General features: G+C 34.5%; 1 protein-coding gene across 50 annotated transcripts in view; it reads left to right on the forward strand.

Annotated features, from left to right (window-relative positions):
- The window catches only part of RIMS1 (regulating synaptic membrane exocytosis 1), a 494,117-nt gene that overhangs the window by 324,502 nt on the left and 156,855 nt on the right, over positions 1–12,760 (forward strand). For all 50 annotated transcript variants that reach the window (XM_040473893.1, XM_040473902.1, XM_040473900.1 and 47 more), the window contains 5 exons: positions 1,967–2,079; positions 3,956–4,086; positions 4,641–4,812; positions 4,939–5,092; positions 6,137–6,208. In XM_040473893.1, the coding sequence (XP_040329827.1) occupies positions 1,967–2,079; positions 3,956–4,086; positions 4,641–4,812; positions 4,939–5,092; positions 6,137–6,208 (642 nt within the window). The remainder of the gene's footprint in view (positions 1–1,966; positions 2,080–3,955; positions 4,087–4,640; positions 4,813–4,938; positions 5,093–6,136; positions 6,209–12,760) is intronic.

A 12,760-nucleotide genomic window follows, 5' to 3' on the forward strand; every position in this document is an offset into this window, starting at 1 on the left:
TAAAGAATAAAGATTTATCATTTGCTTTAATTATTTGATATAAATGAATTGGTATTACTATACTAAGGTTATCTCTAATGATATCAGAAGTTGACAACTATGACAATCATTGGAAATCCAAAGTTCCATTTTAAGATTTTTCTTTTTTACCTCCCCCCACCTTTTTTTTTTTTTTTTTTTTGTGATGGTTACACAAAAATCTTTACTGGCAGTATACCTTCTGCATCATAATAGTCAGAAGCCTCACAAAGCTCAGTTAATATAACAGTACTATTTCTATTTGCTGTACGTAAAAATTTATTGTTACACTGGATTATTCAGTCTGATTGGTAATTAGCTCAGTCTCATGAGCTAGGCTTCTAGTGAAGGAAATATACATGCTAACAGATAATTTAAAAACAGCGTAACAGTGTCAGGTATGATTGTGGAAGTAAGTAGGTGGAGTAGAGGTAAAGTTCAATGGTTATAAGGGAGTCAAGGGACAGTGAGGCTAAAGGGTTGAATTATCTACATAGCCTTTAAAGACACTCCATGTGATAGAAGATGACAATGTGTGCAGTAAAGTCTAGACTGGTAATGAAGTTTTCAGTGAGAATGTGGAAGTGATAGATATTTACTTCACAATGGATTGGTATTAAATTCAATACCTTGGGCTTGATGACCAAGTGTTATTATGGACCCCATCTTACGGAAATACAAAATACAAAATACAAGGTGATTTAAGAGGAAAACAAGTGATCCAAGTGATCGTTGTTACAAGGAGGTGGAAAATATATGGTTGGGATAAACAAGGAGCTGAAGATTAGGTAGGTATATCAAATGCCTACCAACATGCATACCTGCTAGATGAACCCATATTTGGTTTTGAAGTTTCTGATAACTAATACACAGAAGGAAATGGGACCAATTACATAATTTATAGTGTCAATACTATTTAAAAATGAAACTGATATAATACTAAAAGCAGACTGATTATTAGAAGCAATACTGTTCTTGTACTAAGACCCAAGAAAAAATTATCCTAAGGATCCTTGATAAAAGAAGCGTAATAACAAAGAATTTTATAGAACTCTTTCTTAAAGTCTTTGCAGGGCACAGAGTGATGCTACACGGCTTAATTTAGACTTAATTTGTGTGTATTTAGAAAAAAAATATGTGGATGACATACCCTCCGGCAATGCTCCATGAATGTTTTATCAGTAAAGCTAAGTTTTCAATGACTGTGGGTTTAAGGTTATACTTGTTGGGGTAATAGCATTCTATAGACATTCTATACTGTGGATCATGTCAAGGTATACTTTAAGAGTGATCTGAGAAGAGAGACCTCTCATTTAAAAAAGAGGGGAGGAAAGCCTCACCGAGTAGCTAAGTGGACAGCCAGCCTCCTCTACACAAAGGTGAAGTGGGTCACTTGTGGTGAGTCACTGGAGACAGCAATCTCAGACATACAGAAGATACATTTCAAGATCAAAACTGAGATAGATGGTAAATCTTATTTTAAAAGTGGTGAATTCTAGGCTTAGATTTGGCTCATATATTATATGTGCATTCATTTTACTTTCAGCAAGGACAGTTCATAATAGATGATTCTTTGGCCAAGATAATTAAAATAACAGGTACCATCTTTCTTATCAGTAAAGCCTGAAGCCTTCACCCATATGTGAGTTTATGCAAGAATCTAAACTGTACAGATACCCTCCAGAAATGTAGAAAACCAATATAAATTGAAGCAAATAAATATAATATTTGATTATATCATTATAAATACTTTTAAAATAGGCAATTAACCAAAGAAGACAGTATGATAATTTTCTGTGACTATCCAGTTGGAAGTATGTTCTACTGTTATTGATGGTATTGAATTATGGTTTTATACAAATAACAGATGCATTTAACATTTTATAAAAAATATTCCTACACATGTATTATAAATGTTACTACAGATTATTTTTTTTTCTCATTTTAGGTTCAAGTTCCTTTGAATCTCAGAAGATGGAAAGACCTTCCATTTCTGTTATTTCTCCAACAAGTCCTGGAGCTCTAAAAGATGCCCCACAAGTCTTGCCAGGACAACTTTCTGTATGTATTTTTTTGTACATGTTGGGGACCATTAGGATTTGCTCACTGTTCTGTCTGTCCTTAAAAATGCATGGCTTTCTTTGAAGCCTGTGATATGTTTGTAGTCACCTAACACAATAATCTATTTCAGCAATTTTGCATGTATTTATTAAGTTATTAGACTAGCCTTTATCCATATATTTATTTGGAAATGTTTATTGAGTGCCTATAGTATACCCCGTTATTATAAACATTCAATGATCAATGACAACATAAGTAAATAAAATATCCATTATATTTTGTGTGCAAGTTTCCAAGGTCAGTTGGTAAGATATAAGAAACTAAGAAAGTCATGTTCCACTAATTTAACCTTATGAGTGTGGAGTCTGAAAAAAGTTTTTCAATATTCTTTTTACTTTCTTGAGACATTTAGTGAAACACTTCATTTCTGATTATCACTCTGAAAAAGCTACAGTTTTTCTTACTGTTGCTTTACATGTGACGTGAGGAAAGCTGGAGTAAGGAAGTGACGGCTAACCATTATGAAATGCCACATCTGTGTAGATTATGGTAGAATACAGGACATTTATATTCATAACTGAAAGAAAACTTGCTTCAAACTATTCTGTAAATAGTGTACTTTTTCTCCTTTGGTAATGTGTGGATTTCTGTAGTCTGCTTTTGCTGTACTTCTCTTGTTGTTAATTAAACAAAGAAGATAACTATAAGCTTGATGTTATTTTTAAAACCATTCCTGGTTTTAACTTCTGTTTTTGGTAGATTGATATCTTTGAATAGTCCTTTCTGCTTATTTTATCTGCCCTGCCATCTCTGTGTGTGTGAATCTCTGAAGTACTCCACCTATATTTCAAGAGGGATGAAAATCCATTTGGGTTTTTGAAAAACACATCTCTGGTATTATTTGAAATCAGAGATATGGATTCATATGGAATCAGGTTTGAATCCTTAATCTGCCCTGCACTATGAAAGACCAATCCTATGTTAAATTAGTTTATTTTCTTATAGTGACTGTTAAATATGTTCCATATATATATTGCCATTAGACAACTTTCTCTCACAGTTCTTACTCAACTAAAAAACCAAAACTAACTTCTAAATTAAAAAAATAATAATAATGTTAACACTGTTTACTGCCAGCATTTATAGATATATTGACTGCTAAAGTTCTGGTGTTTAGGAGCTCAACAATAGTATTTCAGTGTGCCATTCCCCCGTTTTTCTTTATTCAAACTATTATGAAATCTTAGTAAAAATGTCATTATGTGGCCTTCGCTTAGCTGAAGGTATGTAATGCACCTTCCTGCCTTTCTTGTTCTTTTCTCCTTCTCTCATGAACATTAACATTTAATAGGTGAATTATGAAAATTAAATGAAAAAATAACAGGAAACAACAGTACCTGGTGTAAAGGGGGCCTACAGTAAATATGTTTCCTGATCTCTTCCAGATCACTTGGGTAAATTGTTTATTCATCAAGCCTCATTTTATTTCAGTGACATATGGTGCTACAAAATGCATGTAGCCACAATAAGGTCATTAAGTCACTTATAATCACTGAACACTGGCACTTAGCATTTAAAAACAAGGATAATTATTTCAATATCCCTTTCTTCCCTTACTTTTTAATAAAATTTTTATCAGTTTTATTTTCATAACATGATCTAAGAGAGTATAACACTATAGGCTTGACAGTTGTAAGTCATGTCTAAAATACATAAAGAGAAAAGTCAAATTGTAAGTGGTTATGCTTTCAAATTCGTATTCTTTTCAAAAATAGTTTTATAATTATAATTTAAAAGTTCTTCAAAAATAGTATTTTTTGTAGAATTAGAATATCTTAGGGCTTGTGCAAATGATTCTTTTCTTTATCGATCTCAGGTAAAGCTGTGGTATGATAAAGTGGGACACCAGCTGATTGTAAATGTTCTGCAAGCAACAGATTTACCGACAAGAGTAGATGGGCGTCCCAGGAATCCCTATGTGAAAATGTATTTTCTTCCAGATAGAAGGTAGTGAATAGTTTTGGAAAAAAATATGCAAAAATTCTTACTAATATAAAAGGTAGACTGTTGTTTCCTGGGATATAGTTTTATTTATTTGGTAAAATTGATATACCAAAAATGGCACATAATTAATGTGAACATTTTGATGAGTTTGAACATACACATGCACCTGTGATATAGTTTTAAGGTATAATAAATCATTTTCTATGAGGGAATAAACTTTCTCCCTGAAAAAAAATCCCTCAAGCCTTGTATTTTTAAAAACATAATTTACAAATTTAAAAATTTTTATTACCTTGTCTATACATCTATTAGTCTTGGATAGCTGTACATCATTTGGAATGTACCTTTGTGTATATATGTCTATTGTCATAACTACTGCTAACACTGTAGTTAAAATTAGAATAGTATTAAACTCTATGGTCTTTTTAGACTTTAATGTTAACAGTTATGAATTGAAAATAGTTAAAATCCCAATAGTGGTATTACATGTCACTACAGTAGATGGCAGCATATACTTTATTTTGCTTTTTCATTTACAAAACATACTTATTTTTCAGTGATAAAAGCAAAAGGAGGACTAAAACAGTAAAGAAAGTACTAGAACCAAAATGGAATCAAACATTTGTCTATTCACATGTACATCGTAGAGATTTTAGAGAACGGATGTTAGAAATAACTGTGTGGGATCAACCAAGAGTACAAGAAGAAGAGAGTGAATTTCTTGGAGAGGTGACGTATATTGTAAAGATTCGAGCCAAATGCTTATTGAAGTTTTGTGATATGTATTAATTATGATAGCTTTTATATTATGTTTTGGTCAAGGTGCTTGATTTAATTTAAGAACTGCCCTTTCAGATCCTCATAGAATTGGAAACAGCACTTTTAGATGATGAGCCACATTGGTATAAACTTCAGACGCATGATGAATCTTCGCTACCTCTGCCTCAGCCATCACCTTTCATGCCAAGGCGACACATTCATGGAGAAAGCTCTAGTAAAAAACTACAAAGTAGGTTAAAGTTATTTTTAGTTACCCAAATTAGAGATTAACATTCAAGATATTTTTTCAAATGTTTATTAGATATCAAAATACTGGAAATTTATTTATACAAAAAGACTTGGCAAAACTATTTTCTACATTTCCCTAATGCAAGTATTATGTATAGTACAGTAGAGGGATTCCAGAGCTGAGAGTTTAAAAACTCTGAATTAATCATTCTTTGCCCAGTACTGATTGAATTGTTGGTTAACTGACAAAGTAATTTTTGTTATTATTGATGAGTTGCTACATATAAGGTTCTTGGTAACCTTATAGCTCCTGGGTATTTTTAACATTGTTATTCATAAGAAACATTTTTTAAAACACATTGTAAAGTATGTTTGTTGTTACTCGTCTGGTGATTGGGAAGAACAGTATTCTTTTCTGCATGTATCCGTTAAATTTTGATTTATGAGTAAATAATGAATCAACTGAAACTTAGAAGCTTCATTTTGGTAATCTAGAACCTGATTGTGTTCCTCATATAATTGAATTTTTCATGTTAGTGCCTCTCTGATCAATCATTTTCTCAAAGCTAATGTTTAATGCAGAATAGTGGCTAATTTTGAAGAATAAACATAAATGTTTTATAAAGAGCCATGGTGCCTTTTTTAATAATATGAGCTACGTAGAGCTCCAGCCAAGAAAGTCTTTTAACCTTTCCACCCAGCCACATCCACCCTGAACTGCAGAGGAGGGCACCTAATTGGGTAGAAAACAGTGTATATACTTAAAGAATAATTTGAAAAGTCAAAATCTTACTGTATGAAATTCCGGTCCTTCTATGTCTTAAATGATTTAAAGAGGAAATACTGAGAAAATGTTATCCTTGGATCACAAACCTTTTTTTTTTTTTATATATCAGCTCAGCATTTACTTTGTCTTATTCTTGTTCAGAAGTATTTAGTAGTAATGTTAATAAGTAGCTTTAAAAAACATTTTTTTGACCCTGTTCTTTAACATTTCATAAATCAACAAGACACAGAGGTATCTGTTTGCCTTACTGTTGTGCAGGATCTCAGCGAATCAGTGATAGTGACATCTCAGATTATGAGGTTGATGATGGTATTGGAGTAGTTCCTCCAGGTGCGTGGGTGAAGAGCATGGCTCCACTTCACTGTGCTTCTTATGCTTGTTTTCACTGTCAATTTCCAGACTTATTCGGGATACTGAACTGGAGATTTATAGCACAGAGAAATCAGTATTATATTATTCCATGGTGACTTGTGTTCCAAATTACTAAAAAAGTTTAAAATGTACTAGTAACTATTCATTAACATTCCCACTTAACTTAGGTTCTTTTCTAGAAGCATGGCTAGCTAGGTTGAAATCATTATTTCACAATGCTCTGAGCATAAGTAAAAATATGAATTTTATTTTGAAAGGATATCGTTCATTTTCTCAAATAAAAATTCCATTTTCCTATGTTTTATATTGTATGCCTACGATTTTCCATCTTCTGTTTGTGAAAATAATGTAGCCTTCCATGGAATATACTGAGACAGGTGCATGGCAGGATTTAAAATTGCATGCAGCATGGCTTAACTTTTAATGCTTTTGTGATGTGTTTACCACTTATTATACCTAGAATGTGTATGTGTGTATTAAAATAAGGAAATGCTTTAGAAAGATTCAGTATTCATTTTAAGTCAACATTTTTTTATCGCTGTATAAGTTAGTAAAATTTTTGTGGCATTGTCTGGTTCAAATCTCAGTTTCTCATCTGACTCTTTTTTGTCAGAAAGTGAGAGAACCAAGTAGTAAAGGCCTATTTCCTTGGCGCTAATTCTATGTTATTTCCTTGATTTACTAATACAAAATAAGGAAATACCAAATAAGTAAGTAAAGTGAAAATCTTGAGATGTATAAATAAGAGTTACTAAAGGCATTTCCTTAGGAAGATATTGACATATAACCCCTTAATTTATGTCATTTCTCAGATGGAGATGCACTGAATTTGAGGGCAATGATTTTGGTAAAGTCAGTAGACCAATTCCACACTAGTGACTAAATTCACAATTTGGAGAGAAACATAAAACTTCTTTAAAAGTACAAGAAATTATGGAGAGTTCTCTAAAATTAGCTTTCATTTGCTTCCTGTAATTCAGAGAAAATATAGTTTTTAATCACTGTATGACATTAGCAAATATTCTTAAAAACAATAAACTTGCTGCTGTACCCATCTATACTCTTAGATAATACTCTTTGATACCAGAGTGGAAGAGTTTTAAATAATAGTGGGTAAAATTTAATGTTTTATTTTCTGTTTTGTTTATTTATAAAAGTATCATAATATTTAGACACATTGTCCACAGAAACTTTAACACAACATTCAATAGAATATTGGTTTTTTATAAAATTGAAAGTGGAAAGGTGATTGCACTTAAATCTACTGACATATTTAAATAGGAATCAGATGATTCCTGTTAAGAAAGTCATCAAACCTTTCTAACAAGAATCTTGGCTATTAATCAGCCTTAATGTTATTACCAGCTCATCTAAATTGAATTTACTTCTATGTGTGGTTCTCACATTTTATTCACCTAAAATTTCATATTTTTTATGATGAGGCAGGATAGCAAATGGATGAAAGTATAAACGACCAATTGAATAAACACTAAATTACTGAAATGGTAAGTTTCTTCTCGTTTCCCTGAAAGATCACACAGGTACCAAAATGGGAAGTTATGGGACCCACTACAGGTGGAATTAGTGCTTGAATACCACCAAAAAACCCTGAGTTCTAAAAATATTTTATTCCATACTGAAATACCATATTATGATTTTTATGAATGTATATAATCTCTTTTATCATATAGGAGCAGTGCCTAAATTGTCATTTCAAGTAATATTCATTTTAATTTAGTATTTAAAAGGTAATGAGGCAGATTTTTAATAGAATATAACAAATAAATAACCAATAATATATTATGTTCCAGAGGTCTGATCATAAATTAAGAAGGGAGATAATGAAATTAATTTATATTTTCAGGTATAGTCTTCATTGACCCAAAATGGACATGTGGTAGCTTCTAAAGATATATGCAGGTGTGAAAAATACAATGTAGCAAGTAATATATATTTTAAATAAAGAGGGAAGATGAGACATTGGTAAAATTAGGGCAAGCAGCTAAAATAAAGTGAAGGGATAAGCTAATAAGCATCTTGATACATTCTCATATGCTTTTAGAAGTTGACTACAAATTTGTTACTACATTTCCTAGCATCCAATAGGAAGAGAAGTTTGTTTATTTTTTTTTATTTATATATGAAATTTATTGTCAAATTGGTTTACATACAACACCCAGTGCTCATCCCAAAAGGTGCCCTCCTCAATACCCATCACCCACCCTCTCCTCCCACCCACCCTCTCCTCCCTCCCACCCCCCATCAACCCTTAGTTTGTTCTCAGTTCTCAACAGTCTCTTATGCTTTGGCTCTCTCCCACACTAACCTCTTTTTTTTTTTTCCTTCCCCTCCCCCATGGGTTCCTGTTAAGTTTCTCAGGATCCACATAAGAGTGAAACCATATGGTATCTGTCTTTCTCTGTATGGCTTATTTCACTTAGCATCACACTCTCCAGTTCCATCCACGTTGCTACAAAAGGCCATATTTCATTTTTTCTCATTGCCACGTACTATTCCATTGTGTATATAAACCACAATTTCTTTATCCATTCATCAGTTGATGGACATTTAGGCTCTTTCCACAATTTGGCTATTGTTGAGAGTGCTGCTATGAACATTGGGGTACAAGTGCCCCTATGCATCAGTACTCCTGTGTCCCTTGGATAAATTCCTAGCAGTGCTATTGCTGGGTCATAGGGTAGGTCTATTTTTAATTTTCTGAGGAACCTCCACACTGCTTTCCAGAGCGGCTGCACCAATTTGCATTCCCACCAACAGTGCAAGAGGGTTCCCGTTTCTCCACATCCTCTCCAGCATCTATAGTCTCCTGATTTGTTCATTTTGGCCACTCTGACTGGCGTGAGGTGATACCTGAGTGTGGTTTTGATTTGTATTTCCCTGATAAGGAGCGACGCTGAACATCTTTTCATGTGCCTGTTGGCCATCCGGATGTCTTCTTTAGAGAAGTGTCTATTCATGTTTTCTGCCCATTTCTTCACTGGGTTATTTGCTTTTCGGGTGTGGAGTTTGGTGAGCTCTTTATAGATTTTGGATACTAGCCCTTTGTCCGAGATGTCATTTGCAAATATCTTTTCCCATTCCGTTGGTTGCCTTTTAGTTTTGTTGGTTGTTTCCTTTGCTGTGCAGAAGCTTTTTATCTTCATAAGGTCCCAGTAATTCACTTTTGCTTTTAATTCCCTTGCCTTTGGGGATGTGTCGAGTAAGAGATTGCTACGGCTGAGGTCAGAGAGGTCTTTTCCTGCTTTCTCCTCTAGGGTTTTGATGGTTTCCTGTCTCACATTCAGGTCCTTTATCCATTTTGAGTTTATTTTTGTGAATGGTGTGAGAAAGTGGTCTAGTTTCAACCTTCTGCATGTTGCTGTCCAGTTCTCCCAGCACCATTTGTTAAAGAGACTGTCTTTTTTCCATTGGATGTTCTTTCCTGCTTTGTCAAAGATGAGTTGGCCATACTTTTGTGGGTCTAGTTCTGGGGTTTCTATTCTATTCCATTGGTCTATATGTCTGTTTTTGTGCCAATACTATGCTGTCTTGATGATGACAGCTTTGTAGTAGAGGCTAAAGTCTGGGATTGTGATGCCTCCTGCTTTGGTCTTCTTCTTCAAAATTCCTTTGGCTATTCTGGGCCTTTTGTGGTTCCATATGAATTTTAGGATTGCTTGTTCTAGTTTCGAGAAGAATGCTGGTGCAATTTTGATTGGGATTGCATTGAATGTGTAGATAGCTTTGGGTAGTATTGACATTTTGACAATATTTATTCTTCCAATCCATGAGCAGGGAATGTCTTTCCATTTCTTTAAATCTTCTTCAATTACCTTCATAAGCTTTCTATAGTTTTCAGCATACAGATCCTTTACATCTTTGGTTAGATTTATTCCTAGGTATTTTATGCTTCTTGGTGCAATTGTGAATGGGATCAGTTTCCTTATTTGTCTTTCTGTTACTTCATTGTTAGTGTATAAGAATGCAACTGATTTCTGTACATTGATTTTGTATCCTGCAACTTTGCTGAATTCATGGATCAGTTCTAGCAGACTTTTGGTGGAGTCTGTCGGATTTTCCATGTATAATATCATGTCATCTGCAAAAAGCGAAAGCTTGACTTCATCTTTGCCAATTTTGATGCCTTTGATTTCCTTTTGTTGTCTGATTGCTGATGCTAGAACTTCCAGCACTATGTTAAACAACAGCGGTGAGAGTGGGCATCCCTGTCGTGTTCCTGATCTCAGGGAAAAAGCTCTCAGTTTTTCCCCGTTGAGGATGATGTTAGCTGTGGGCTTTTCATAAATGGCTTTTATGATCTTTAAGTATGTTCCTTCTATCCCGACTTTCTCAAGGGTTTTTATTAAGAAAGGGTGCTGGATTTTGTCAAAGGCCTTTTCTGCATCGATTGACAGGATCATATGGTTTTTCTCTTTTTTTTTGTTAATGTGATGTATCACATTGATTGATTTGCGAATGTTGAACCAGCCCTGCAGCCCAGGAATGAATCCCACTTGATCATGGTGAACAATTCTTTTTATATGCCATTGAATTCGATTTGCTAGTATCTTATTGAGAATTTTGGCATCCATATTCATCAGGGATATTGGCCTGTAGTTCTCTTTTTTTACTGGGTCTCTGTCTGGTTTAGGAATCAAAGTAATACTGGCTTCATAGAATGAGTCTGGAAGTTTTCCTTCCCTTTCTATTTCTTGGAATAGCTTGAGAAGGATAGGTTTTATCTCTGCTTTAAACGTCTGGTAGAACTCCCCTGGGAAGCCATCTGGTCCTGGACTCTTATTTGTTGGGAGATTTTTGATAACCGATTCAATTTCTTCGCTGGTGATGGGTCTGTTCAAGCTTTCTCTTTCCTCCTGATTGAGTTTTGGAAGAGTGTGGGTGTTCAGGAATTTGTCCATTTCTTCCAGGTTGTCCAATTTGTTGCCATATAATTTTTCATAGTATTCCCTGATAATTGTTTGTATCTCTGAGGGATTGGTTGTAATCATTCCATTTTCATTCATGATTTTATCTATTTGGGTCATCTCCCGTTTCTTTTTGAGAAGCCTGGCTAGAGGTTTGTCAATTTTGTTTATTTTTTCAAAAAACCAACTCTTGGTTTCGTTGATCTGCTCTACAGTTTTTTTAGATTCTATATTGTTTATTTCTGCTCTGATCTTTATGATTTCTCTTCTTCTGCTGGGTTTAGGCTGCCTTTGCTGTTCTGCTTCTATTTCCTTTAGGTGTGCTGTTAGATTTTGTATTTGGGATTTTTCTTGTTTCTTGAGATAGGCCTGGATTGCAATGTATTTTCCTCTCAGGACTGCCTTCGCTGCGTCCCAAAGCGTTTGGATTGTTGTATTTTCATTTTTGTTTGTTTCCATATATTTTTTAATTTCTTCTCGAATTGCCTGGTTGACCCACTCATTCCTTAGTAGGGTGTTCTTTAACCTCCATGCTTTTGGAGGTTTTCCAGACTTTTTTCTGTGGTTGATTTCCAGCTTCATAGCATTGTGGTCTGTAAGTATGCATGGTATGATTTCAATTCTTGTAAACTTATGAAGGGCTGTTTTGTGACCCAGTATATGATCTATCTTGGAGAATGTTCCATGTGCACTCGAGAAGAAAGTATATTCTGTTGCTTTGGGATGCAGAGTTCTAAATATATCTGTCAAGTCCATCTGTTCCAATGTCTCATTCAGGGCCCTTGTTTCTTTATTGACCGTGTGTCTAGATGATCTATCCATTTCTGTAAGTGGGGTGTTAAAGTCCCCTGCAATGACCACATTCTTATCGATAAGGTTGCTTGTGTTTATGAGTAATTGTTTTATATATTTGGGCGCTCCGGTATTCGGCGCATCGACATTTATAATTGTTAGCTCTTCCTGATGGATAGACCCTGTCACTATTATATAATGGCCTTCTTCATCTCTTGTTACAGCCTTTAATTTAAAGTCTAGTTTGTCTGATATAAGTATGGCTACTCCAGCTTTCTTTTGGCTTCCAGTATCATGATAAATAGTTCTCCATCCCCTCACTCTCAATCTAAAGGTGTCCTCAGGTCTAAAATGAGTCTCTTGTAGACAGCAAATAGATGGGTCTTGTTTTTTTATCCATTCTGATACCCTATGTCTTTTGGTTGGCGCATTTAATCCATTTACATTCAGTGTTATTATAGAAAGATATGGGTTTAGAGTCATTGTGATGTCTGTATGTTTTATGCTTGTAGTGACGTCTCTGGTACTTTGTCTCACAGGGTCCCCCTTAGGATCTCTTGTAGGGCTGGTTTAGTGGTGACAAATCCCTTCAGTTTTTGTTTGTTTGGGAAGACCTTTATCTCTCCTTCTATTCTAAATGACAGGCTTGCTGGATAAAGGATTCTCGGCTGCATATTTTTTCTCTCTAGCAAACTGAAAATCTCGTGCCAACTCTTTCTGGCCTGCCAAGTTTCAAAAGAGAGATCAGTCACGAGTCTTATAGGTCTCCCTTTATATGTGAGGGCACGTTTAC

The sequence above is a fragment of the Herpailurus yagouaroundi genome, unplaced genomic scaffold (assembly GCF_014898765.1).
Source record: "Herpailurus yagouaroundi ecotype Mexico unplaced genomic scaffold, PumYag 139, whole genome shotgun sequence".
NCBI lineage: Eukaryota > Metazoa > Chordata > Mammalia > Carnivora > Felidae > Herpailurus > Herpailurus yagouaroundi.